General features: G+C 58.8%; 1 protein-coding gene across 3 annotated transcripts in view; it reads right to left on the reverse strand.

Annotated features, from left to right (window-relative positions):
- Positions 1-5,471: 5,471 nt before the first annotated feature.
- The window catches only part of INTS1 (integrator complex subunit 1), a 37,070-nt gene continuing 16,936 nt past the window's right edge, over positions 5,472-25,605 (reverse strand). The window contains exons 28-48 of one of the 3 annotated variants that reach the window (XM_049903691.1): positions 24,785-24,931; positions 24,295-24,393; positions 23,967-24,091; positions 20,035-20,289; positions 19,317-19,476; positions 18,934-19,074; positions 18,300-18,486; positions 18,063-18,186; positions 17,398-17,528; positions 16,478-16,565; positions 16,083-16,309; positions 15,396-15,519; positions 13,816-13,949; positions 13,205-13,397; positions 12,227-12,354; positions 11,725-11,837; positions 10,859-10,972; positions 10,109-10,179; positions 9,808-9,899; positions 9,441-9,505; positions 5,472-9,320 (exon numbers count right to left, since the gene is read on the reverse strand). In XM_049903691.1, the coding sequence (XP_049759648.1) occupies positions 9,205-9,320; positions 9,441-9,505; positions 9,808-9,899; positions 10,109-10,179; positions 10,859-10,972; positions 11,725-11,837; positions 12,227-12,354; positions 13,205-13,397; positions 13,816-13,949; positions 15,396-15,519; positions 16,083-16,309; positions 16,478-16,565; positions 17,398-17,528; positions 18,063-18,186; positions 18,300-18,486; positions 18,934-19,074; positions 19,317-19,476; positions 20,035-20,289; positions 23,967-24,091; positions 24,295-24,393; positions 24,785-24,931 (2,834 nt within the window). In that variant the 3' untranslated portion in view covers positions 5,472-9,204. Of the gene's footprint in view, positions 9,321-9,440; positions 9,551-9,807; positions 9,900-10,108; positions 10,180-10,858; positions 10,973-11,724; positions 11,838-12,226; positions 12,355-13,204; positions 13,398-13,815; positions 13,950-15,395; positions 15,585-16,082; positions 16,310-16,477; positions 16,566-17,397; positions 17,529-18,062; positions 18,187-18,299; positions 18,487-18,933; positions 19,075-19,316; positions 19,477-20,034; positions 20,290-23,966; positions 24,092-24,294; positions 24,394-24,784; positions 24,932-25,605 lie in introns of those variants that run through there. The other 2 variants (XM_049903690.1, XM_049903693.1) reach the window with 2 other exon arrangements.

The following is a 25,605-nucleotide window of genomic DNA, read 5'->3' on the forward strand; positions in this document are numbered from 1 at the left end:
CAGAACACGGGCCAGGCCCCGCCCCGCCGGCCCCGCCCCCGATCGGCCCCGCCTTGGTACCGCCCCTGTCCCCCTGGGCCACGCCCACGACACAGACTGCCCTCCAGTCTCGACCCCGCAGCCCAGGCCCCCCCGCGGCCCGGGACCCAACCTGCCCACTAGACCGCACCCCCGTCGCCTAGACCCCTCCCCCTCCCAGCCGGCCACGCCCAGGGCCCGCCTCTACCCTCTTGGCTACGGCCCTGCCCGGGACCCCAACCTGCCCGCCGGTCACGCCCCCAAGAGCTCAGGCCGCGCCCACTACCAGGTTCCCGCCTCTGCCTGCCTGGGTCACGCCCCAGGCTGGGAACCTGTCGCTCCCAGATCGTGGACTCAGCCTACCAGCCAGGCCTCGCCCCCAGTCCATCAACCACGCCCATTTGGCCACGCCCCCACATCTCCGGTCACGCCCCCACCGGGCCACCCGCGGTCCCAGTCAGGGCCCGGGGTCCGCGCGGTGCAGGGAATGGGCTCAGTCCTTGGGGATTCTAGTCAGGCTGCCCCTGCTCCCTGCTTTTCTTTCTTTTCAATGCTGCATCCCTTACCTCACCGCCATCATGGAGAAGCGGAAGGGAAGTCCAGTTTACAGATGGGGAAACTGAGGTTCAAATACACGTGACCTGCTTGGGGTCACATAGCTAAGAAATGGTGGAGCTGAGCCAGGCCAGCCCTGGGCAGCTGGACTGCCTGGGGAGGCTCCTGGGGCGGCCAGGACCGCAGCTTGCATTTTAGTCTTCAAAGGGCCTTCTGGCCTGGTCTGTTCCTGCCAGAGCCCACCCTGTGTTTAGCGGGGAGGGGGGGGCGTCATTCCGGGTGGGGCCCAAGGTCCAAACCGTGTCTCCACTCTTGGAGGCCTGTCCACTCCAGCTGGTTCCAGGGCAGGGGATTTCCCAGGGATTCAAGTAATTTTTTCTGTTCTCCAATTTTCAGCTTTCGTCATCTGTGCTGCCAGTAATTAGGAAAAGTAACTCTGGGACGGCCCTAAGTGATCTAGGGGGGGCAGTTCCTACCCCCATTCTTCCAGTGGGACTCGTCTGTGGCACATGAGCTGGACCAAGCCGGAAATACTGAGACCTGAGAGGTAAAAGGGCCCCCCCTTCCCCAACCCCACCCCTACCACAGGGCTTGTCCAAACAGCACCCAATGGGATCCGCCCCAACTGGCAGGCAGCAGGAAGGTGTTTTCCCACAAATGGCCCTGGAGGGAGACAGGGCCAGCTTCTCTGCCCATTTGAAGGAGCAGAAGACTGAGGCTGGGACCTCAGTGTGGACATTTTGACCACCCCATAGCATGGATCAGGCCTGTGTGTAATGGTGAGCTCCCCGTTCCAGGGGGTATGCAAGCAGGTACCAGACAGAGAGCCCCATGACCAAGGATGGCTGCTGGCCATGGCTCAGGACTTGCCAGCGGGTCCCCAGTAGGGGACAAAGGGCGATTTTGTGCCAGCTCACCAGAGGCTGGCGGGGGAACCAGGTTTTCTTAACCCCAGGTCAGCAATTAGAGCCAGAAAAGCCAGTGTAAGAGAGGGAAAGGGCAAGAGCGGTAAGGTGTCAGGCTGGGGGCACAGGGGTGGAGAGGGGAGCAGGGGCTGGAGACCCTCCTCTGAAGGAACACAGTGGGAGATGACTAAGTTCTGACTTATAAGCACTGAGCTTTACTCCTGAAACCCACTCGTCCCCCCCATTTCACCATAGGGCCCCTCTGGTGACAGTGACCTGGGAGCAAGTGTGTCCGGCAGTTCCCTGGGGCCACCAAAGATGTCCCTACCACACATTTCTGTCCTTCCCTCATTTCCCTCCTTTCTAACCAGTAACCAAGTGCCCTGAAGTTAACTCCAGCTCCTGCCGACCTCGTGTGTGTCAGAGTGAAACTGTGCTCCACAGGGGTTTCAGTGGCTGCCTTTTTGGAAGTAGATCACCAGGCCTTTCTTCTGAGGTACCTCTGGGTGGAGTTGAACCTCCAAACTTCCGGTTAGCAGCGAGTGTGTTACCCATTTGCACCACCTAGGGATTCCCTCTCCTGTCTGGGAGTTCTAGCCAGGACCAGGAGACCCCCATGCCCCCCTGCCCACCACTGCTGCCCTCCATCCAGACCACCGTCACCCTGCCCCTGACCACTGCTCCAGCCTCCCCAGGGTCCCTCCTGCTCTTCCAGCCACCACAGTCCTCAGATCTTTCTAGAAAGCAGACCTGACCAAACCCCATCGCTGCTCATAACCTCCTTGGCTGCCCTCTGAATAAAGTCCAGTCTCCTTATCACGCCTCCAGGGCCTCGTGGGCCAGCTGGCCCCTGCATATTGTTCCTGCCAGCCCTGGCCTCTCTCTGCCCGCACCCTCTGCCGGGTGCAGCCCCCCACCCCCACCCTGCCCTCCCCACCCCCTCAGAGCCTCTGCTCAGGCCAATCCTTCCACCTGCCCCACCCAGTACCACTTCCCCTCACCCTCCAAGACACCACCAGGGGGCACCTGGGAGCCACTGAAGCCACGCAGGATCCCCACCCAACTACTCCATCCACCCCAGGCTCCCATTCAGGCCTCACCCCTTGCCCAGAGAACTGCATCTGGGGGCCTCCCCAGCAACCCGGACAGACTTGACACCTCCTCCCTGTCTGTCCACCTTGCTGAGAGTTTGCTGAGTGGTGGGTGTTGCTCCAAGCAGTGGCTGAGGGGTGGGGCCCACCTGGGCATCAACCACACTTGTTTCCGTGTGAGACCCTGATCCCCACCTGTCCTCTCCCCAGATGGGTGCCCGGCACCCACACTCGCCAGCTTCTTGTTCCAACTGCTGCAGTCTGGGATCAAAACAGCTATGGGGACCCCACTTTAGAGAGGAATCTGGTGTCAAGAAGATGTAGGTACATCCACTCAACTACCTTCCCTTCTCGGCCTTGGTTTCCTCACCGGCAAGGGTGTCATACCCCCCCTTGACAGTCACCCTAGGGCAGGCATACAGTAAACTAAAAAACCAAACCAGCTGCCGTGGAGTTGACTCCAACTCATGGTGATCCCATGCATGTCACAGTAGAACTGTGCTCCATAGGGTTTTCAATGGCTGATTTTTTGGAAGTAGGGTGCCAGGCCTTTTTTCTAAGGTGCCTCTGGGTAGACTCGAACCTCCAACCTTTCAGTTAGCAGCCAAGCACTTAGCTGTTTGCACCAACTAGGGACTCCTAGGCACACACACAGTGAGCACTCAATAAATCCAACTTCACACAATCACACTTGGACCCAAAGGGCTGGGGGGCAGGTGATTGCTGTGTGAGCAGGACAGGTCTGGGAGGGGGTTCCAGCCCCCAGGCCCTTGAGGATGTTTCCAGACCCCAACCGGAGACCCAGAGAGAGGATTCGGTGGCGGGGGGGGGGAGGAGTGTCATCATTTTTCTGGTTATCAAAGCAGCACACACTTAATTGTTGAAAATTCAGCCACAAAAAGTGAAAAAAAGAAAAGGAAAATCCCTGTTGTATGTTCGTTAGGTCTCAACACAAGATACTTGATGAAAAAGTCAGCTGCTGGGACAGTGGGGCCTGTTCCAGCAGCTGATGTAGATGACACACACAGACACCCCCCAAATATAAAACAGTACCTGTGATAGGTACCCAGTAACCAGGAGACAGTAATTAGGGACCTCCGTCTTGGGGCAATTCTTGCAAGCCAGAGATGGCTTCCTGGGGAGGGGATACCAGGATTGAGACCTGAGGGTGAGAATTAAGTGGTCAGAGGGAAAAATGCCCTTCTCAAGCAGAGGGGCTGGCACAAGCAAAGACCCTGCAGCAGGGATAAACGCACCCACAGCGCTCGAGGAACTGAGGCTGGTGGAGTGGGACCTGCATCCCAGAGAATTGGGGTGGGGGGCAGGGTGCAGTCGGAGGAAAGGTCAGGGAGGGAAGCAGGGCCCAGCCAGGCCCTCTTCCTTGCCTCTCCCACAATTTCACACCCACTTTCTCATTTCTCACAACTGCCCCTTAAACTGGGGTGACTCTATCTATTCTGCAGATAAAGAAGCCGAGGTTCAGAGACGAGAGGGGACTACCTGGTCAGCCAGGCAGGACTGGGCACTGAGGAGCCCCTGCCCTGAGCCGGGGTGGGGTTGGGGGGCCAAGGAGCAGGGTCGGCTGGGGTGGACTCATGCCAAGTGGCCGCCCCTATCTGGGGCAGGACTCCAGGCCACCTGGCCTCAGTTGGCCCACTTCATGCTACAACAGCCCATGTCCCCACCCTTTCAGTGTGGGTGGAGGGGGCCCTCTCTCAGGGAGCAAGGGTGGTGCTGGGGGACCAGGGAGGGACAGGTCACTGGTTTTAATCCAAAGCCAGTTTGGAGGACAGCTGAGCTCCCGGAGGCCATGTTGGTGGTCCGGCACCTAGGAGGGTGGCAGTGGGGACTGGGCACCGTGCCTTAGAGGGGCTGGGAGGAGGGGTCTGTAAACCCTTCAGCAGGCGATTCAGCCCCAATTCACTGATCTGTTCAGGGCCGATGGGTTGAGCTGGTGTCCCATGTCCGGAGCTCCCTGGAGGCCAGTGAGGCGAAACCAGGACATGGGATAGTGGAGAGGGAGAGAATTAAGGGGTGTCTCGCCCGGCGCAGTGTTTCCCGAGGGACTTCACAGAGCTGGCGCCACACTATTATGGTTCCCAAACTAGCCTGCCCGCAGAACCCTCGTTTCTGGAGAGTCTCATCAAAGCGGTGTTCCACAGAACATACTTTGGGAACCCTGGCTTGAACAGCAGGGCAGAGTTTGGAGTCAGATGGGTGGGAGTCCTCTCTATTGTCTTGTTGAAGGAAACTCCCTTGAGTCTTTCACATCACGGTCTTAACACGGGGTCCCTCGTCTTGGAAGTGTTTAAGGGAGGAGGGGAGCAGGGTTGACATAGCCTCCCCAGGTGCTGGAGGTGAGCTCAGGGAAGGGAGAGAACAGAGCCCACCAAGTGGATGCTGGTGGGTCACGGGCTTCACAGCCTGAACTCCTCTAGAGACCACTCCTGCCAGACTCCCCAGGCCATGGTCAGAAAGCGCTCCATCCTGTGGCCCGGGAAGGCGAAGCCACCCCCCATCCCCAGGTGGGAAGGGGAGCCTAGAAGTTGAACCACCCCATTTTAAGGGGCCACCCACGAATTAACTAGGCCCAGTTAATACCATGGGCATAGGAACAGTGGGCTGTAGGTAGATGGCATACGTTCTCCTCTGGATACCACTGCACAAATAATTCCCGATCCCACTCCTGTCCTGGGCTCTGGAGAAGGTGGCCATGTGTTGGGGGGCTGTTGGGTAGCTTCCCGGAGCCAGGTCTTACACCTCATTACAAATGGCGTTGCTGGGCATGCCAGCAACTTCGACATCCCACCCACTTTATTATTAATGGCTTTCCTGAACTGTAGCAGCCCGGTGTCGCGCACAATGTGTTATAAATATTTGATCCGGCATCCATAGTCAGCCATTTATCATTTATAACGGGTTACAAAAACATTATAAAACATTTACCGCACGTTTATACATCATTTTCGGCTCCTGCGACGATGTGTGATAAATACATTATTAATCCTCCTCATGCCGTTTATAGGAACCCCTGGTAACAGGGACCAGCCCCTCCACGCTCCCTGGCAAACAGTAAACAGGGGCAAGTGGGCAAGAGGCCTAGCCTGCTGTGCATCCCCTCTCTGGCCAGCATCTCTCTGGACCAGTTCCCCCTTCCAAAAGAGAGAGCTAGTGAAGGAGCCCATTTGTCAGAGGCTTTGCACACAGCCCTCACAGCTACCTGGAGGGCCTGGCGTCTATGCCCACTTTACAGGCAAAGACTCAGGGTTGGAGAGGCAAGGTGACTTGCCCAAGGCCCATGCCAGGAAGTGGGTAAGCTGGTGTCAGAGCCTGTGGGTCTGCCTGCACCCCAGTGCTAACCACCTGGGGAGGTGGAGGGTCAGACAAGGGCACCCAGCCCTTAAAGAGAGCAAGGGTGAAGTCCAGAGGGAGTGCAGTCAGAGATAAAGGGAGGGAGGATCCATGGTGGGAAGATTCACGGTGGGTGCCAGGAGACTCGGTGCAAGGACCCCACTGTGACCTCTGACCCCAGCAGGCCACTGGGCTCCTGCAACCACACTGTCATCCCTAAGGCCCTCCTGGCTGGGGATCTGCTGCGTGGGCTTCTAGGGGTTCCAGCTGAATGCTAACGGGGCACAAAGCAGGACTGAGGGCCACTGAAGGCCCCCCAGCTCCAACTCAGCCTCAGTGTCCCCAGGAGGCTGACATAGCTGCCACCCAGGTGTGCAGAGCTGGTGGGTCAGCGAGCAGGTACGTCCCAGGTGAGCAGGGAACTGACACCCCTGGGACTGCTATCCCTTCTTTCTGAGATGGTTGGGGGCCTGGACCCCCAGTCCCGCCCTCATCCAGCTTCTCTCCCCAAGGCCAGGGGACCTTCTAAGGTGGGGCATGGCCTCTCCCAGGACCCCACTCCCACCTAAGTGGCCAGAACCAAATGGCCCACTGGGCAACCCCCTGCATGTACTGGGCCCTGTGCACCTCACTGAGCCCTGTGGTCCCCTCCAGGCCAGCTCTGCACCAAAAGGGAACTCTGCGGGGTCTGGGCTGCAGAATTGCCCCACCATGGGATGGCAGGGTCGAGCAGGCAGATGCTGCACCCCAGCCCCCATCTGCAAGTTGATGAGTTCAAAGGCTGCTCCGGGACAACTTATTATTCATCCTTCAAGATCCATCCACCCCAGGCAGAGCTGACGCCTCTCATGTCCCAGGTGTAGGCCTCATGGGACCCAGGCTTTGGGTCTCCTGGGGTTCAGCCTGGCCCTGGGAAGGTACCCTCTGAGGGCCTGGGAACCTCACCAGGGCTTTCCCAGGGGGCCACCTGCCCAGAAAGGAAAGGTATAGCAGTCCCAGGGAGCCTCACCCTCCTCCCCCACTGGCCTGGGACATACCTGGGCCAGGCTGTTCTAGGCTCTCAGGACCCCCGAGCCCACCCAGTGCCCCGGCCCCCTGGGACCTGGAGCAACCATCTGGGTGTGTCTTCATCTGTGAAACTGCGCCATGGGCCTGGCCTCCTGGGGTGGAATTTGGTGAATGCAGGAACCCCAGGACCCAGGCTGCCCTTCTCAGCCCAGCCACCTGGCCACCTTCGGTCCTGCCTATCTGCAAGTTAGGGCGTGTCCCTTCTCGGATCTGGAAATTAAAGCTGCACGCCTTGTCAGGAGGCCGTGAGGAAGCCAGTGTGCTCACCACTACCATAGCAGGCCCTCCCCCTGCCCCACCACTCTGTAAAGGAAGCACACCCCTTGGGCCCTGCCCAGCCTTGGCACAGGCTTCCCTGGCTCCTCCTCTCCCAGAACCAACGCCCAAGGGGCCGAGGGGCAGGGCCCTGTGGAGCAGAGTGATGGGGAGCTCATTATCACACCAGAACATGCTGACCTGATGCCCACACAGTAAGGCAGGGTGGGGTAGGCCTGCCACTGTATGGTGTCCTTCCTGACTCCCACGCTGAGAGCCCGGTGGCACTCAGGGCCTAGGGATGTCCCAAGGCTGTTATGCAGCCCTGGGTGGGGTGGCACCATGGTGCTGTGAGGGGACACAGCACAACGGGGGTTTTCCGAGCCCGGCAGTTCCCGGCAACCACTCAGTGTCCCACATCATGGGGCAGGGTGGAGATAGGAGGCTCCCCTCATTGGACAGGTGGAGGCGGGAGGTCCCCTTCCTTCTGTCATGGGGTTGGGTGGAGACAGGTGCCCCCCCCGGGGCAGAGTATAGGAGGGTGCAGAGGGACTATCTAGTGATGGCTCCCCAGCCGCAGGTCCCCCCTGGCCTGGTCTCTGGGCCTGTGCTGCCTTTGGAGACTCCAGAGAGGATAGAGTAGACAGGCGAGTGGGGATGGGGCACCCCTGTAGCATCTGGACCCCCCCACCCCCTTTTCCTGACCTGCTGCATGTCCTGGCTCTCTGGTTCCACATCCTGGGGGCTTGACCATCTCTAAGAACCTTCTGGCCTCACTGCAGCCCTCACCCCACCTCTTTAGCTGCAGTGCCCCCTGGAGGTTCCAATAAGAAACTTCCGTTCTCGCCCCACCTCTCTTTGGCTGCAGCACCCCCTGGTGGCTCCAGTAACCCAGCCCCAGCAGGAGCAAGCCACAACACTACCTGGGAAGCACAGGGGCCTGAGCCTTCGGTGACCTCTGGGCAATAACCTGGACGATGGGGCACTTGCAGGCAGGGCTGGGTGCAGAGCACTGTCACTGCTGGAAGGGTGGACCTGAGTCTGCCCATCACCCCTCAGACCCCACAAAGCCTCTGGCTGTGTACCGAGCACAGAGGGGAGCCCTGGGTGGTGGTCGTCGCACCTGCAGGGAGACGATGCCCTGCTGGGTACCCAATCCCACCCCTTCCAGGCCAGCTGCATCCCTCACCCCTACCCCCACTATGGGAGTGTCCAGGGCTCTTGTCTATCACCAGGCTCCCTGGAAGGTGGGCACTTCTGGCAGCTCAGGAAGAGGTGGTGACGGCGGCAGGGCGCAGCAGCAAGGCCGCCCCCTCCGTCCCGCCAAGGCCTACAGGGTCCTCAGACTGGGTGGACAGGCCCATCAGAAGGATGCCCACCAGGGAGGCCCCGTTCACTCGTGCTTAGCAGTGTGGGCCCTGCGGGCTGGCACCTGGGGCTCCCTTCTCTCCTCTGCCTGGTCCTGCCTGAGAGGTGATGGGGCAGCAGGGTGGGGGGCCAAAGACTTGGGGTCTCCACCTGGAAGCCAGGTTCTCGAGAGCCTGTACCTGCCGCTCCGCTCCCCAGGCCTCAGGGAGACACAAAAGACCAGGCCCAGAAGGGCTGAGGACGCAACCTCAAGGATGCAGGCAGGCGGCACACAGGATTCAAAAGGTTTCATTGAAAAGGTGAGGTTAAAACCAGCCCTCACCATGCTGTGCCGGGACGCTGGCTTCCCTTGGTGGCTGGGCTGCGTCCCCAAGTCATCCTGTGGACAGGGACTTGACCTGGGCAGTATGAGGCTGCCAGGGCGGACAGCCATTCCTGTGCCAGGGGAGCCCCTATGTCTCCCATGAGGGCTGCCGCAGCTCTCCCTCAGGCCACTGGTGCCCTGTCCCCTCCCAGAGGGGCCCCCGGTGGACCCTGGGCTGGGCAGGCAGTACGGCTGGTGTTGGCAGTGTGGCTGGTGCAGACAGGCGGGCTCACATGACAGCCTCCATGTGCAGGACCCTCAGAGCTTCAGAGATCTGGGCGCTGGTGTCCACCTGGCCGTACATGCCCACCAGGAAGGCGCGGTGCAGTAGCACAGCAGCATGCTCTGTGGGCGACACGGAAGCTGCAGGGCTCCGCGGCTCCCCCGAACCCCAGGAGGACCAGGGACTCGAGCAGCAATGGCAGAGCACAGGGCCCAGACAGGGAAGGCCAGGTGGAGTCTCACCTTGGCAGAGGAGGGTGTACTCAGGCAGGTTCTTGAGGGCCGTCTGTACCACCTCAAAGTCTCGGCTGCCCAGACAGTACATGAAGGTGGGCAGGAAGTCAGCTGCAATGCTGAGAAGGTGCCTGGGTGGGTACCTCTGCCTCTGGTGGGCACCCCCGGCCCTGGTGGCCAAGACTGCCTGAGGCACCCTAGACTCTAGGCTGGCCAGGGCAAGTGGACCTGCTGACAGGCCTGGTCTGGGCACGTGAAGGCAGCTGTTTTACCCCAGACACTGCTCTGCTTTTGGGAGCAGGGTGTCCGAGTGGCCAGGTGGCTAGCAGCCCCTCAGCTCAGCCTGGAGAGGGACATGGGCTGGGCATGATCTCACCTGGGATTGTTCTGCATGGCGCGCAGGGCCAGGCTGAAAGCCAGGTTGCGGCAGGACTCCTCAGCCGAGCTCATCAGCCTCTGCAGGTTGGTCTGGGTGGGCGGGGGGTGTTACCAGATGTCCCCTCCTGCCCAGGGCTCACACGCTCAACCCTGGGCTCTCACCAGGTGATGGTCAATGTGATGGCGGCAGAGGGAACCAGGAGGGTACCTGTTCCCCAAGCTCCCACCCCAGCCCACGTCTCCCTTCGAGGAGATTCACCCGGAGCAGAGGGACTGGGCTGCCCCCACCTCCTGCTCACCGAGAAGAAGCCCAGGATCTCTGGTCTCCGCCGGGACATCTCGTCAATGTCGCTTAGCACTTCCAGCAGATCTGAGTGGGCAGAGACAGGGCTGGAGGCGGGCCTGACCCTCGGTGGCTGGGGTCAGGGCAGCACATGCCAGTGCCCCAGCCGAGGGACACCCCAAGCATTCCAGGTGCACTTTGGTATCTAATGGGGATACTTTAGGATCCTTCCTTGTGCGTGCTGAGACCCAGAAGTCCTGGGAATCTCAGGATGGAAAGTCCCGGAGTGTCAGACTGGCTTCCTGATCCCGCGAGACCAGTGAGGCTCCACCCTGTGGGTGCTGGCCCCCGGGATCTCACTAAGCATGCACGCCTGGGCCCTCCTTTCCATACCCCTTTAGCAGGGACCCAGGTCCACAAGCCTCAATGTGAGAACACTGCCCTGTGGCGCCACAGCAGGGGGTTTCCATCCCCTGTAACCCACCCATGATCCGAGTGCCCACTCCACGTCCTGCTCTGCCTGCCACCCGCTATGTCCCGCAGCAGCACCAGCCCCGGTGCTGACCTTGCCCTCCTCCCGGAGACCAGCCAGTGGGCAGGAACCACCCTGCAACCTCTCCCTGAAGCTTCTCAGTGGGGTCCCAGCGCACTGGCAGCAGAGTACCCTCCTCCTTTTCAGGGCCTGCGGGCTCCATGAGCCCCCTCATTCTATACTCCCTCCCTGAGAGCCCCTAAGGCTGCCAAAGAGGAGCGCCCCCCAACTCACCCTCAACGGTTTGGCCCCGGGAGAGTTTCTTCATATAGGGGGCCATCTCTGCTGCAGTCAGAGGGGTGAAGAGGGAGACACTGACGAGGGGCAGGGAGCCGGCTGGGCTCTCGTCTGGAAGAGAGGGACCAGTGCTGCTGAAGGCTAGAGATGCTGAGACTGCCCCTGGGACCCGATCACTCAGGTGTGTGGAGTAGTGCCCAAACGGTAGTGAGCTAGTAGTACACAGCAGGGCTTAGCCAGTGTGGTGGGTAAGGCTGCCGGGAACAGCCTGGAGACAGGTGTGTCCCTTTCTCGTTTCCACCTGCTTTACCTTCTCCCCTCAACGGCAAGTCTGTCTTCCTCCTCTCTCCACAGCAGGAATGGGGCCTGGTGCCCAGCACCCGGTGCTGATGCCATGCCACAAGCCCACCACAAGTGATAGGCCAGCACTGGGGTAGGACAGGGCGGGGGCAGCCTGTGGTTCCCCTGAACCCCTGGTCACTCAGACTTGCCAATATGTGACAAGTGACTCCCGACTAAGCAAGGCACATGGGTGCACTGGGGCCCCAAGAAGGCAGGCCCAAGATAGAGAGCCCAGGACAGGCACCACCCTGCAGGGGGCAAGGGAGGGCAGGCTGCCATCAGGAACTGGCTCAGAGGGAGAGCCAGGCTTCCTCTGGGGCAACTGCTCAGTCATATTAGACGGATGATGCCTCAGAGGGGTGAGGAGCCTATGCTGGGCACCAGGCAGAGATGAGCCAGATCCTGCCTTGGATACGCGATGGATTTGGGGACAATCATGTAGACCCAATTCAGACCTGGGAGGGCCCACACGAGGGCTGCCCGTCTCCAGCACCAGCCAGCAGCTGGCAGTAAGAACTCACCCTCACCCTCCTCGTCCAGGCCCCGGTCGGTGACACCGTTCCTGCTGGGCAGGCTAAGCCCTGCCAGGAGGGACTTGAGCATCACCAGGTCACTGTTGTCAAAGGACAGGTCGCTGGGGAGGGAGAGCATGCGGTCACAGGTGAGGACGCTGGGTGGAGAGTCTGGGCAAGGACACCGGCGGAGGGACCAGGATGGATGAAGGCAGGCAAAAGAGGAAGGGGGTGCCCGCATGAAGCGAGGCAGGGCTAGAGAAGACCCTGCAGACCAGGCGTCAGCTGTTCCCCTGTGCCCAAGGAGACACTCCAGTCTAAGACCCCCTCAGCTGCCCTGGGTCCTCCAGCCAGACACTGTCTGTTCCACTGACCCCCTGCCCTATAAGGTGGTCTTCCAGGCAGACTGCCTTGATGGGAAGTACTGTGGCGTCACCCAGGGCTGACTGGAAGCAGGGTGTGCGGGGTAGGGCCAGTGCAGGTAGCACAGGGAGCAGGCTGGGACACCCACTGGAGCGCATCCGCGTGCTTCTGCAGGAAGGCAACAGCGGCAGGAGCGTTGCAGGTGAAGTACTTGTGGACGAGCTGCACCAACTTGCTGATGAAGGGGGCCAGGTGGCGGGAGGACTTCCGGTAATTCTGGAAAGGAGGCGGGGCTGCGTTGCATAGAAACAGACCCTGCAAGTCCCAGCGCTGCCACAGGCTCCCACTGGAGGCCCGGACAGCACCAGCATCTGCCACCACTCAACACAACAGAATTGAGCCAAGAGTCAGCCAGTGAGAAGGGCCCACACCGGTCCAGATGGCCTTGTCCCCTGTGAGCTCACACTGCAGAGTTGAGTCCTGAGAGAACTCAGGCTAGACAAGGCGCCAAGTACCATGTGGCGCAGGGGGAATGAGGGGAGACACCACTTGGCGTGTCACTGAGGACCAAGGCACGTGCTCAGGTGTTGGACTGCATCGGATCAGAATGTGGGATTCACCCGGCACAAGAGGGGCTGTGGCAGGGTCTCCAGGCAGGTGAAGACCAGGAGAGGCCACCCAGCCCTGTCTGTGATGCCAGCTGAGGGGCCGTGGGACTGTGGCTCTGCCTTCGCTCAGGGCAAAGGCCCCAGACGGAGGAGGGCCTGACGGAGGTAGCCTGCAGAGGGAGCAGGAGGGAGCCAAGCCACAGGGCCGTAATTCAGAACGCCTGAGGGTGGCCAGAGGGGGACCCTGGGCAGGTGCTGACCAAGGAGGAGTGCACGGAGAGGTGCGAGTGAAGGTGATGCCCAGGCTCCAGGCCCTGTGCCCTTCCTCCACGATGAGGTAGGAGAATGGGGTGGTCCTGCATCCCTGCGTGGGCAGGGGTGGGTGCCCATTCAGGCTGACCCAGGCACAGCCTACACCCTGAGACCTCCCCACCCTCCCCCTGGAGGACCCTCCTCCCCCAGGCGCACTCCCATCCCTCCTTCCCCCCAGGCGTGGCCCCCCGGGGCGCGGTCCCCACCAGGAGCAGCCGCACGAAGGAGAGCAGGCAGTCCCACAGCGCCCCCTGGTGCTCGCTGCGGAACACATGTGGCTGCAGCAGCTCCAGAATACCAAGTACATGCAGGAAGAAGGTCAGGTGGTTCTGCTGCCGGAACTCCTGGAAGTTGAGGTGGGTGCGCCCATGCAGGAGGGCAGCCAGCATGGGCAGGTGCCTGGGGGTGGGTAGAGCACTGGGATCAGGTGCTGTCCAGCCTGGCCCCATGAGAAACCCTCAGCTCAGGGACGCGGGGATCGTACACCTCACCCAAGGGACACCACAGTGCATGCTGGGAGGCACAGGCCCCTGACAGGCCTGTGGTCAGGCACAGGGAATGCCTCTGTGGGCCAGGCCTGGAACCTGTGCCCTTCCTCTGGCCTCTCACTGGGTCCCCAACCCTGCCCTGTCCTGGCTGTGGCTTCCTGTCACCTGGCTCCTATCACCGCACCCACATCTAGCTGCAGAGCCCTTTAGAACTCACACCTGACGTGGTGCAGCACAGGCTCTGGTCTGGGGTGAGGCCCCTGGGAACCTCCAGGAGCCAGTCCAGGGGCCCCGACACACAAGTGGGCTCAGGGGCGGGGCTGGTGCACCTGAGCAGGAGGATGGGGTGGGCCACTGCCAGCTTCCGGCATGCCATGTTGGCATCAGCCACGCGGCTCTCGGACGAGCGTGAGTCGCTGGTGTCCGCCAGGAGGGTGATGAAGCGGTGGGTGAGACCATCCAGCTGTGAGGGAGGGGATCAGCAGCCTGGGGGAGCCACCCACAGGCCTGCCCAGCCCAGCGCCCCCACACCCACACTGGCTGCCTCCAGGAGCAAGACGGGGTTAAACCAGGTGTGGCGGCAGGCCTCCACAGGACCCGGCCACACGGCACAAGCCCAGGGAAACGTGTGTCCTCAAGGCTCTTCTGGGTGCTTCTGAGGCCAAAAGGGTCACAGCCAAAGCTCTCAGACAATCTCAAATAAGCTGTGTTTGAAGTCAACCGCTCTAGAAAGCTACTGGGTAGGCAGCCCAGCCCTGCCCACAGTGCAAATTTTCAAAAACTTAAAAAAACCAAACCTCTCAACACTAAATGCCAAATGATAGGAAAAGGGATAAATAAACCAAGGTGGAATTGTCTGAAGGAAGCATGATGTAACGATTGGCACAATGAACTACGATAAGCTGAGTGAAGAAGAAACCAGAATTACATATACACTGTGGTTTCAACTTGGTCAAACAGTATATGTTGCTTTGTGTCTCGTTCTCAGGTTCATGCTGTAGCGTACGCCACGCTAGAACTTCGCCTGGCTTACTGCCAAGTGTACCTGCATGCAATGGAGGGAAGCTCATTTTTGTACCAGGGCAAAGAAAGGTAAAACTATCCGACCTGGCCATCCCATAAACACTGTCCAAATAGCTTTACTTGTCATAGGTAACCACCAGGAGCGACCCCAATGTCCGTCACCAAATGAATGGATAAAGAAACCGTGTGTGTCCATACACTGGAGCACCCACTACTCCGATAAAAAGGGATGACGTTCTGAAACACGTTACAGCGTGAACCTCAAAACAAGACACAAAACAATATACACTGTATGACCCCAGTTGCGTGGAACTCTAGAACATACAAAACACCTATAGGGACAGAAAGTGGGTCAGTGGTCTCCTGGGGGTGGGGGACAGAGGAGGGATGACCGAAGGCCACAAGGAAACCTCTGAGATGAAGGACAGACTCCCTATCTTGACTGTGGTGATGTGTACATCACGGGTGTGTACATGTGTCAAAGTTTGGCAAATCACACACTTTGGTACATGTAGCTTGTCATATGTCGGCTATACCTGCAGAGAGTTCTTCCCGCCTCCACAGCCCAAGGGCATCAAGAAGGAAAGGTGAGCTCCGAGGCCCTCCAGGAGGACGCACGGGAGAGGGTGGGGATGAGGAGGAGGGCAGCCCAGACACAACGGATTTCTTAACCCAAGATACACTTCGGTTTCCTAGCCTGGGTGTCTACTTCAAAGGCAAAAGCCAGTTGTCTTGACAACCTGGAGGGGTCAGTCACTTCCGCTTGTCATCAAGGGTGTGCCTCTCAGACCTCTCCTGGGGAAAATGGACCTGTGAGGGTCACAGCTCAGCCCTCCCTCACCTAGGCCGAGGGCAGGTGCAGCAGCAGGGTGCCGCCCGCACTCACCTTGCAGATGCTGCTGCCAGGGGCCCCCTGGCCCTGCAGCAGGACCTCAGGCACAGGCCCACGCAGCTCCGGTCGCTGCAGGTAAATCTGCAGGAGCAGCTCTCGGCAGCGCTTGCCCACCACGCTGGAAGGGACCAGATTTGGGGTCAGTCGGGGGAGACAGGAGATGCTGGTGGTTAAGAGCTATGGCTGCAAACCAAAAGGTCGGGAGTTGGAATCCACCAGGTGCCCTTGGAAACCCCATGGGGCAGTTTTATTCTGTCTTACAGGGTCACTGTGAGTCGGAATAGACTCAGTGGGAATGGGTTTTTGGGTTTTCGGGATAGATGGGTCAAGAGGCCTGCACACTCAGAGCCTGAGCTAGGGTCTCAGTGTCATTCCCATATCCAGAGTGACCAGTGGCAGATTTCCCATAGCAGGTGGAGAAGGCAGGGACAGTGCTCCATGCTAATGGGCCTGATCACCTGCAGTCACACCCAGGAGGGACCAGGAGAGGTCCCCAACCAGTAGACCTGGGAGCCCACCGTTTTGGAGGCTCAATGTCCCCCCACTTCTCAACATGGCCCATCAGGTGCCCCTCACCTATCCTCCCATTAGGTACCTCTCACCTGTGCCCCCATCAGATGCTCACCCCTCACCTGTCCCAACAGGTGCCCCTCGCCTGTCCCTTCATCAGGTGCCCCTTACCTGTCCCCCCACTGCTGGATGCGGTCTGTCAGGTGCTCTGTCACCTTCTGAACGCCCTCGTCATCTCCACGGCAGCAGCTGAGCAGCAAGGGCAGCCGAGACTGGATGAGGTTGCAGGAGGCCTCGTCTGCCTCAGGGCTCCGTGTCTCTGGCTCAGCCAGAATCAGCTCCACCAGGCTGATGAGCTCTGGGGCCTGGACCCGCAGCACCAGCTCCTCCCGCCGCTTCTGCAGCCACAACAACGAGTCATCCCAACACACGCCAGACACCGCACTGCAAGACACAGCCCACGGCACACACCAGGCACCCCACTGTACACGTCACCCCACCGCACACACCACACACCCCCACCACACACACACCCCTCAGGGGCCAGTTTCACCCCGAAGACTTGCCTGAGGGGTGCGCTGGTCCCGGCCTTGCCAGATCCGAGGAACATGGATACAGGCCCAAAGGAAGTCCAGAGAGGCAGAAGGGTCGAGCCTAGGGAGACAAGGGTTCCGGGCGGTCTCAGGGATCTGCTGCACCAGAATATGCAGAGACGTAGGGAGAAGACGAAGACCCAAGAGAATGGGTGAGGAGTGTTCTGGACAGGGCAGTATGCCATGGCAGGAGCCTGGGCAGCTGAGGGGGTGCAGGCTCCCTGGCTACTCCCTCCCTACTTGTGTCCTCGGGCATGCCACCCATCCTTTGCCTGCTCTCTAGGGCAAGGAGCACCGAGGGTGACCTGAGTCCTGGAGCCATGTGGTCATTTGTCATCTTATACCCTCTTCTGGCACCCGCAGCACAATGTAGAGTTGCCAGTCCTCTGGGGCAAAGTGGGGCACAGACTGCCACGTCCCCCAAGAAGGTGTTACCCACTGCGGGGCTCTGGGGACTGGTGGCTCCTGTTAGCACACTGGGGCTGGGTGGGGAGAGCTGTGTAGGCTACTGCATGAGGGCTCCTGAGGAAGCTGGGCGACTCCTGCCGGGGCAGGGGCAGGGGCAGGGGCAGGGAGCGTGGGCATTGGATCAGGTGCCCAAAAGCCCCCACAATGAAGAGATGGAAGCTGAGTGTCTATGACTGCCACACGGAGCAACGTATTTGCTGTGTGGCTGTCCCAGCCCAGGACACATGCTGCGCCTGGAGTGGGGAAGGCTGCACTGTCAGGGAAATCAATCTGCACTGCTGGGGGACCCAGCCCAGGACACACACTATGCCCGGAGGTGGGGAGGCTGTATCATCGGGGAGGACAGGCTACAGCTGTTGAGGGGGGCCCAGCCCAGGATACACAGTGAGTCACCGTTGGCCTGGCCCGGGGTGGAGGGCACTCACCTGTGCTCGCGGCTCTTGCCCAGCAGGATGCGGATACAGCGGTGCAGCGTGGACCAGTTGGACTGGTGTGTGAGCAGTGCTAGGAGATAGGGCCGGAAGGATGGCACCTGGGGGCTGGCGTGGCCTTTGCCCTGGGGAGGAAGAAGGCTGGCATGGTCTACTGGGCTGCCGTGGCAGCCAGCCCCTGCGCCAGCCACAGGGAAGCAGAGGCACAAGCTTCGGAAAAGCTCCTTCCAGAGAAGCTGGGCTTCACCCCCATCCTCCCACATGGCCCTGGGACCTGAGTCTGCCCACCTGCAAGTCCCCTCAGCCCTGATGCTTGCAGGGGACCTGGGAGCCTTCACGAGGGTGCTGGTTTCGGGGTGACGCTAGGAGAGCCCTGACCTGTCCTGTGCACTGCTGACCACCATCCCCGCTCAATCCCCTGCCTGTCCCAAAACTGAACCCCAGTGAGTCACAGCAATTCGATCAGAGGGGACTCATGACACCCCTTCCTCCAGCTCAGCTGACATGACACGAAGTCCATGGAGCCACATGAAAACCAGGTGGGCCATCATCACCACCACGCCAGGCCAGCAGGCCAAGGCCCCCTCCCCTCGGGCTGGTGTATGCTATTGTGTCCCTGCAGGTGGGGTGACAGGCCAGCCCCAAGCCCACCCACTCACCTTATTCCGGGAGAACAGGAGCCTCTGCTGCAGGTCCGGGCAGCTGCCAATCACCTCGGGGTCGAGCATCTCTAGCCAGTCGACAAGCAGCCCTGAGGAGGGCCCCAGACGCACTGCCTCCGAGCTGAGGGGAGCAGTGAGGTCAGAGGGCCGCCAGGGCTGCCGTGCAGGCTGACCTACCCCCTCCCAGCTTCCCCAGAGTCACCGCAGGCCAGATGCCACCCTCCCCCCGCTCACCTGCAGCCTTCCACTGCCGGCGTCCCCGGTGCTGCAGGCTCCTCCTCCTCCTGCAGCAGCAGTGCACTCACCACAGCAACAGGTCTTGAGGCGGCGCAGGCAGAAGCCGGGTCCGTGGGGGTGGCAAAGAGCACAGCTAGCAGCTCCTCCAGGTGGGGAGACTGTACCTCAATCAGACCCCGGAGGACTGCAGGGAGAGGAGGCTGTGTCCTGCACTGCCCACCTTCAGAAAAGCCCCTTCTCCAGCCTCCCAAGGCCACCGACACCTGGTGCCAACCAGCAGGCCTGGCCAGCGGTACACAGGTGGTGAATGGACGCCACCCAACATGTGCCGGGCGCACAAAGGAAGGTGTCCAGGGAACAGCAAGGCAGGGCAACAGCAGCACTGAGCGCTTGGCTGAGTGCCTGCAGACTCAGCATGGAGGGAAGGCACGGTAGGCTTGCTACAAGGGACGTGCTCCGGCACCGGGATTCCAGCAGCAAGGGTGGACAGGGCCTTGGGCATGAGGGGAGGCTACCCAGCAGGGACACCCAAGGGAGACTATTGGCCACCTCCCAGGCTTTGCTCAGCTATTGCAGGTCCCCGTTCCCCACGCTCAGCTGAGTCCCTGAGGAGGCCAGCACAGGTGCGCACCTTTGCCAACCAGCTCCGGCTCCAAGCTGCACTTCTCCCCAGACCTGAGGGTGGCAATGATGGCCTGCACGGTGGAGTTGACTGTCTCGGAGTCCCGCCGGAAGGCCAGGGCCTCTGCCAGGTGCAGGAACCCACTCCGGACTACAAGAGGGCATCCACGTGAGGGCCACCAGCCAGGGCTCCCCGTCACTCGTTCCCTCAGGGGCCCTGAGACTGACGCTCAGAAGGCTCTCTGCTTCACAGGCCATCCCTCTGAGGACCCACGTCACGCCCAAACCCTCTGAGTGCTGAACTGCTCAGCCTGGAGCCTGCTGGCACATCCCCTCCTCCAGGCTGGTTAGAGGCCTGTCTCTGGTCCCTGGCCTCACCACGAGCTCACTCACCATCGCCAACCCTGCGCCGGGCCGAGTACTGGGTGGTGAGCAGTCTGAGCTGGGCCAGCAGGGGCCCAGACTCCACGGTGGGGCTGTCCAGCCACTGAAGCATCTGCATGAGCACTTTGAGCAGGAGCGACGAGAAGCTGGAGTCCTGGGGCACACAGCGCTGCGAGGGGGGCACGGCACACGCTCACCTACTGTGACCCCTGGGGAGGGGGCACCAGAGCCACAGCGGGCTGGGCTCACGTCTGCCATTTGCAACTTATTATCATATAGATGGCCATACACACAGACACATGCGTACCACACACACATATACAAACACACACAAGTATACATACACAAGCACGCACAGGTACACACACGTTAAGTAAAACACGTTCACACGCTAACAGATACGGCAGACATACAAACATGTTAATTACTGAACCTAGGTCGTAGATCTTTAGATAAAATTCATGTTGTTCTTTCTCCTATTTACTTGCAAGTTTTCATAATACAAAGTTGGGAACTCCCTCTGACCCCCCGCTCCTAAGGGCAAGTTTCCTTCCTTCATTTACGAGCTGAGAAGCCGAGGCCTATGGGGAGGACAGGGTCAGAAACTTACTCTGGCACGGAACCCCGGGGCCCAAGGAAGGGCAGGGTCGCAGAATTCCAGGCCCAGGGAGAGGTGACGCTGCCTAACCCGATGCCAGTCCACACACACCTGCCCACCATGGCTTACCTGGTACTGATGGAGTTGGCGCAGCAAAGGGCAGGTGAGGAAGTGGCTTCGGTGCATTGCCATCACCAGGGCGCCGCCATGCGGGGAGTTCAGCAGGGTGGCCAGAGCCTGTAGGACTCGGACTGTGGTGCCCGCCACAGCTGGGTCACCCTGGCGCACACGGACCAGCTCCTGGCCCAGGGCCTGCTGTAGGGCCAGGGCAAGGGGGCGGGGGCTTGAGCTCTGCCACCGAGGGTCGGGGCTCAATGGGAAGATCTGCAACAGCGCACAGAGCAGACGGTCAGGGAGGCAGGACAGGAGCCTGTTCTGTGATACCCTCCTCCCTCATAACCCCTGTGCCAGCCTGGGGCTCATAAGCCCTTGGGGAGAGCTGTGCTGAGGAAGAGCAAGGGACCCACCTTCAGGAACTACAGCAGCAGGTGCCCTGGAGGACAAAGGGGCCCAGAACCGCTGGCTCCAGCTGGCCTTACGCCAAGGAGCTTCTCCATTCAGGGGGGCGTGAACCAATGGTGCCCAGAACTTGGGGCTGAGACCTGCATGTGGACCCCAGCGAGCCTCACAACCCCACAAACCTTGGTGCCTCCACTTATAAAACGAGGTACAAGAGAGCACACAATAGGGGAGAGTTTCCCTGCCATGCCAAATGTGGGTCTGTGGCCTCTGAGAAGTCCACGAGTGTGCATGTGCCTGCACAGGGAGGGGGCTGTGTGTGCATGGCACATGGAGCAGTGGGTGAGTGGGCGTGTGAGGACATGCTCTGCGGTGGACAGCCGAGCTGCACGTGCAAGGACAGCACACGCATGTAGAGACCAGGCGTTGTGTGACCTCACTCCCAGGACATATCCAGAGACACAAAGAAGATGAAGGCTTCCTGGGGAGGGGAGTGACAGCTAACAGGCACGTTTCCGGGGTGAAAAAACGTCCTAAACTTACACTGAGATGATGGTTGTATAACCACGCGAATGTACTAAAAGTCACTTATTATGGATTGAATTTGTCCCCCAAAACTGTGTGTTGTAAAGCCTAACCTCTATGCCTGTGGTTATCATCCCATTTGCGAATGGGTCGTCTTTGTTATGTTAATGAGACAGAATTACTGTAGCGTATATTTTGAGTCAATCTGTTTTGAGATATAAAAGAGATTAAACAAATGAGCAAAGAGAGATGGGGGAAGACAGATGCCAAGGCACATGGAGATCTCCAAGGAACCAGGAATCAGGCCGTGAAGAGACAAGGACCTTGCTCCAGAGCTGACAGAGACAGAAGGCCTTCTCCTTGAGCCAGCGCTCTGAATATGGCCTTCTAGCCTCCTAAACTTGTGAGAAAAGAAATTTGTTTTGTTACAGTCATTTACTTGATAACTAAGACAGCGTTTGATACTGGAACAGTGGGATGCCGCTCTAACAGATAGCTAAAATGTGGAAGCGGTTTTAGAATTGAGTAATGGGTAGAAGCTATAAGAGTTTTAAGATGCCTAATAGTAAAAGCCTAGGTTGCCTTGAAGAGGCTGTTGGTAGAATTATAGAGATCAAAGGCAATTCTGGTGAGGGCTCTGAAGGAAGTGAGGAGAGCTAGAGGGTAAGTATCACCTTAGAGAACACATATGGCACCAGCTAACAGAATGGTGTTTGTGGACGTTAAATGTGCTTCTGGTGCGGCTTTAAAAGAAACTGATGAACGTGTGATCGGACAATGGAGGAAGGGCGATGCTTTTTATGCAGTGACAGAGAACTTCCCTGAATTATGTCCAAATTGTTTGGTGGACGGTAGAACTTGAAAGTGGTGAACTTGGATGTGTGGCTGAGGAGATTTCTAAGCAAGATCTTAAAGGGGCTGCACGGTTTCTCCTTGCCACTTACAATAAATGCCAAAGGAAAGAGATGGACTTAAAAACGAACTGTGCAAAATGAAAACAGAACTTAAAGATTTGGAAAATTCTATTGTACAAACTAAGGACACATGTCCTAGAATATTTACCACGTATGTGACTATATAATCATTTGTTAGAGATTAAGCCAGTGACTGATGGATCTAACCAACTACCACTGCAGAAAACCTATCAGCTTAGACTGAAGGGGACAAAGAACAAAAGGAGAGAATCCTGTCTGCCTCTTGAAATTCTACAGGTAGGCAACAGGCCAAAAGAGCTACATCCATTGTCCTCCAAGAAAAGAAAAGGATCATTCCTGGAGCAGCTCAGGGATCAGCACAACTGTTGGAAGGAGCACAAGCACCAGGGCTTTCTTGGTTTCAAAAGGTGGGGCAACAGTCTCTGGGATCTCCGATGGTGGGGGCCACAGCCTCCTACGTTTCAGGAGTCAGATCTTTGCCAACTCGGTTCCGGAGTGTGGGGCTGCTATTAAGGTGTGCCGGAGGATGGGCCCAAAGCTGAGGGGGTGGGACTGCCATGCCTGAGGGGCAGAACTGGCCTGCTGGTGCCACCACTCAGATGGACTAGGAGAATGGGGCCGCCCAAAGCCTAGGGAGCAGAGCTGTCTTTCCAGTGGGCCTGGAAGGCGGGGCTTAAGAATCCAGAGGGCAGGGCCGTGCCCAGATGGTCTCAGAGATTATTTTCAAGCCTTGAGAGCTAATGTAAACTGTTCTGCTATGTTTTGGACTTGCTTAGTGGCTATTATCCCTTCTTTCCCTCTAATTTTTCCCATTTGTAGTGAAAATGTCTACCTTGTGCCTGTGCCACCACTGTACTATGGAAACAGATAACTTGTGTTCTAGATTTTACAGGTTCACAGACGAAGAGGAATTTTTCCCCAAGATGGAATACGCCTAGACTCTCATCTGTATTTGACATAGATGATTCTGAAAATGAAATTTTGGACTTATGAATTCTGGGATGAGGTGATAGGGTGAACGTGTTTTGCATGTGGCAAAGGACAAGAATTTTAGGGGGCCAAAGGGTGGAATGTTATGGGTTTAATTGTGTTCCCCCAAAATACATGTTGGAAAGCCTAACTTCTATGCCTATGGTTATAATCCCATTTGGGAATGAGTTGTCTTTGTTATGTCAATGAGGCAGAATTAGTATAGGGTATATCTCGAGTCAGTCTCTTTTGGGACATAAAAAGGGATTAAACAAGCAAGCAGAAAAAAAGACAGGTGCCAAGACACATGGAAATCTCCAGGGAACCAGGAACCAGGATGTGAAGTGACAAGGATCTTCCTCCAGAGCCGACAGAGAGGAAGCCTTCCCCTCGAGCCAGCGCTCTGAATTCAGACTTCTAGCCTCATAAACTGTGAGAATATAAGTTTCTGTTTGTTAAAGACATCCACTGTTAAAGATATCCACTTGTGGTATTTCTGTTATAACAGTACTAGATAAGTAAGACACCACTGAACCGCGCACTCGGAAACGGTGTTATGCGGTCTGTGAATGATATTGCAATAAAGATGAAAACAAAAAATGACACCGGCATCTAAGTAGAGAAGACACACAGGGAGCACTGGGTGTGCCTGTGGGCATGCATGTGACTGCCTGGGTGCCAGCTGTTCGAGGCCTTCAACATGGCAGAGAGAGAGTATGTCAGCGAGGGCTTCCAGAGGAGCTGGCCCACCCAGCCAGGTGCAGCCCCCTAAGCTCAGTGAGGATGGCACAGGTGGCCTCCGTGGGTGGTAGATGCCTGCCACCACTCTGGACACACCCTTGCCTCAGCTCAGTGAGTCCTCACAACACACCCCAGAGGGAGGGATGTTATCACCCTATTTCACAGATGGGGAAACTGAGGCACCAAGAGGCTGAGTCACATGCCTGGGGCCACATGACCTGGAGTGCAAAGGCCAGGCCCCCAACAGCCTAGCTCCAGGCCTCCCTCTATCTTGAGTTCTGGTTCCAGTGAAGGCTGCTGTCTGGAGTGGGGAGAGGGATGCAGGGCTTAGGTGTGTCACTGATGCAGACCCATGGGGCAGCACCATCGTACCTGCAGGAACAGGCTGGCCAAGTCATCCTCGGGTCCAATCACCCGGACCTGGGTACCCACCCGGATCCTCCCCTGGCCCGCTGGGGGCTCAGGGCTGCTTTTTGGTTTGGGGGCATCCGTGCTGTCTGCAGAGAAGGGAACAGTTGTCAGCGGCTGACACTTCCTGCCGGCTCCCAGGGGTAGGGAAGGCATACCAAGCTCCACACAGAAGGGGGACCCACTCAGGGGACTGGCTGCCCTGGGGCCAGTGTCTGAGGCCAACCAGCAGTTGGGACATGGTTCACCACTGATGCTTGGTCTGCCCTGTGAACAGGGACGGGGCTGCTACCTCGCCGGGGGGGCAGGGAAGCTGTGAGCAGGGAGTGGAAGGTCTGGCCCCCAGACGCTCCTCTCTCGTGCTGGACCTCAACCAGGTGGGCCATGTAATCTGCAAGTCGGAAGCCAGGGTGTTACACGTGCAGGCTGAGCCGGGGGACACGCCCCTTTCTTGTGTCCAAGCCGGGGGAAGGGATAGCCCCTCTCCCACGTCCAAGCTGAGTGACACCCGCTCTCCTGCACCCAAACTGAGGGACACCCCCTTTCCCATGTCTGAGCTGGGGCACACCCCTCCTCTGCATTCAGATGGGAGATGCACACGCTCTAGCAGCTCTTTTGTCTTCCTGAGGTACAGAAGTTGTGCCCTAGGCCTTCCAGCAGAACACCCATCAGGGTCCCAGGTCCCGGCTCTCCCGACCACCTTCTTCTCTCTGAGCTCCTGCCCTGCATGCCCTCTGCCCCACACAGCGTGAGCTGGCTGCCCCACGGGCCCCAGCTCTCACTCTTGTCCATGATGTTCTGCTCCAGCGTCTGGGGGTCATGGGCCACAGCCTGGTCCAGGTACTGCAGCAGCTTGCTCATGCTGGAGACGGGGATGCCAAAGGACTGCACAAACAGCAGCAGCTGCTGGGGCTCCAGGTCCTGCAGGGCTGCACACACGCAGCTTTCAGCACTGCCCACGGGGCCTGGAGGCTCATATAACCCTGGTCCACTTGGACCGTGTCTGCCACCACTTACAGGGCCTGGAAACTCCTGTCCCGCTCACCTGCCCCACACACTGCATGCACCCCCTTGGGGCTGCTCTCCATGTACTCTCAGCTCAAAGAACATCACTCCCCTGCCCCAGTGCCACTGATGGCTCCCTAATACTAACTAGAGTCCAGGTTCCTTGGGGCTTGCCCTCTCCTGCACTTTCCACACCCTGGCTGTGTTCCCATAACCTCCTCCAGCCCTGCTGAGCCCCTGCTGACCTGGCCCAGGATTTATGGGAACCCCTCCCCTCACTGTACTTATCCAAGGCCCTTCTGACCTTCAAGAACCAACCCCAAGACCTCACCCCCCTCAGCTCAGAGAAAGGCTCCCCCTCAAATATCCACTCCATTTCTCCCCCCTCAAAAACACACACAGGCCCTGAGCTGCACCCCACTCTCCCTGCTGGCAGGCCAGCACAGGGCTGGTGCCCGAGACCAGCATAGGACCACATGCCCCAAGTCCAGCAGGGTCCCAGGAAACCACTCAGCCCCTGTCCACTTCCTCCTGTGGCACCCAACAGGATGCCTGGGCTCACACAGGACGGAGGGATGGGCCTCGGGCACCTGGCCAT

Source organism: Elephas maximus, chromosome 12 (assembly GCF_024166365.1).
Source record: "Elephas maximus indicus isolate mEleMax1 chromosome 12, mEleMax1 primary haplotype, whole genome shotgun sequence".
In the NCBI taxonomy this organism is placed as follows: Eukaryota; Metazoa; Chordata; class Mammalia; order Proboscidea; family Elephantidae; genus Elephas; species Elephas maximus.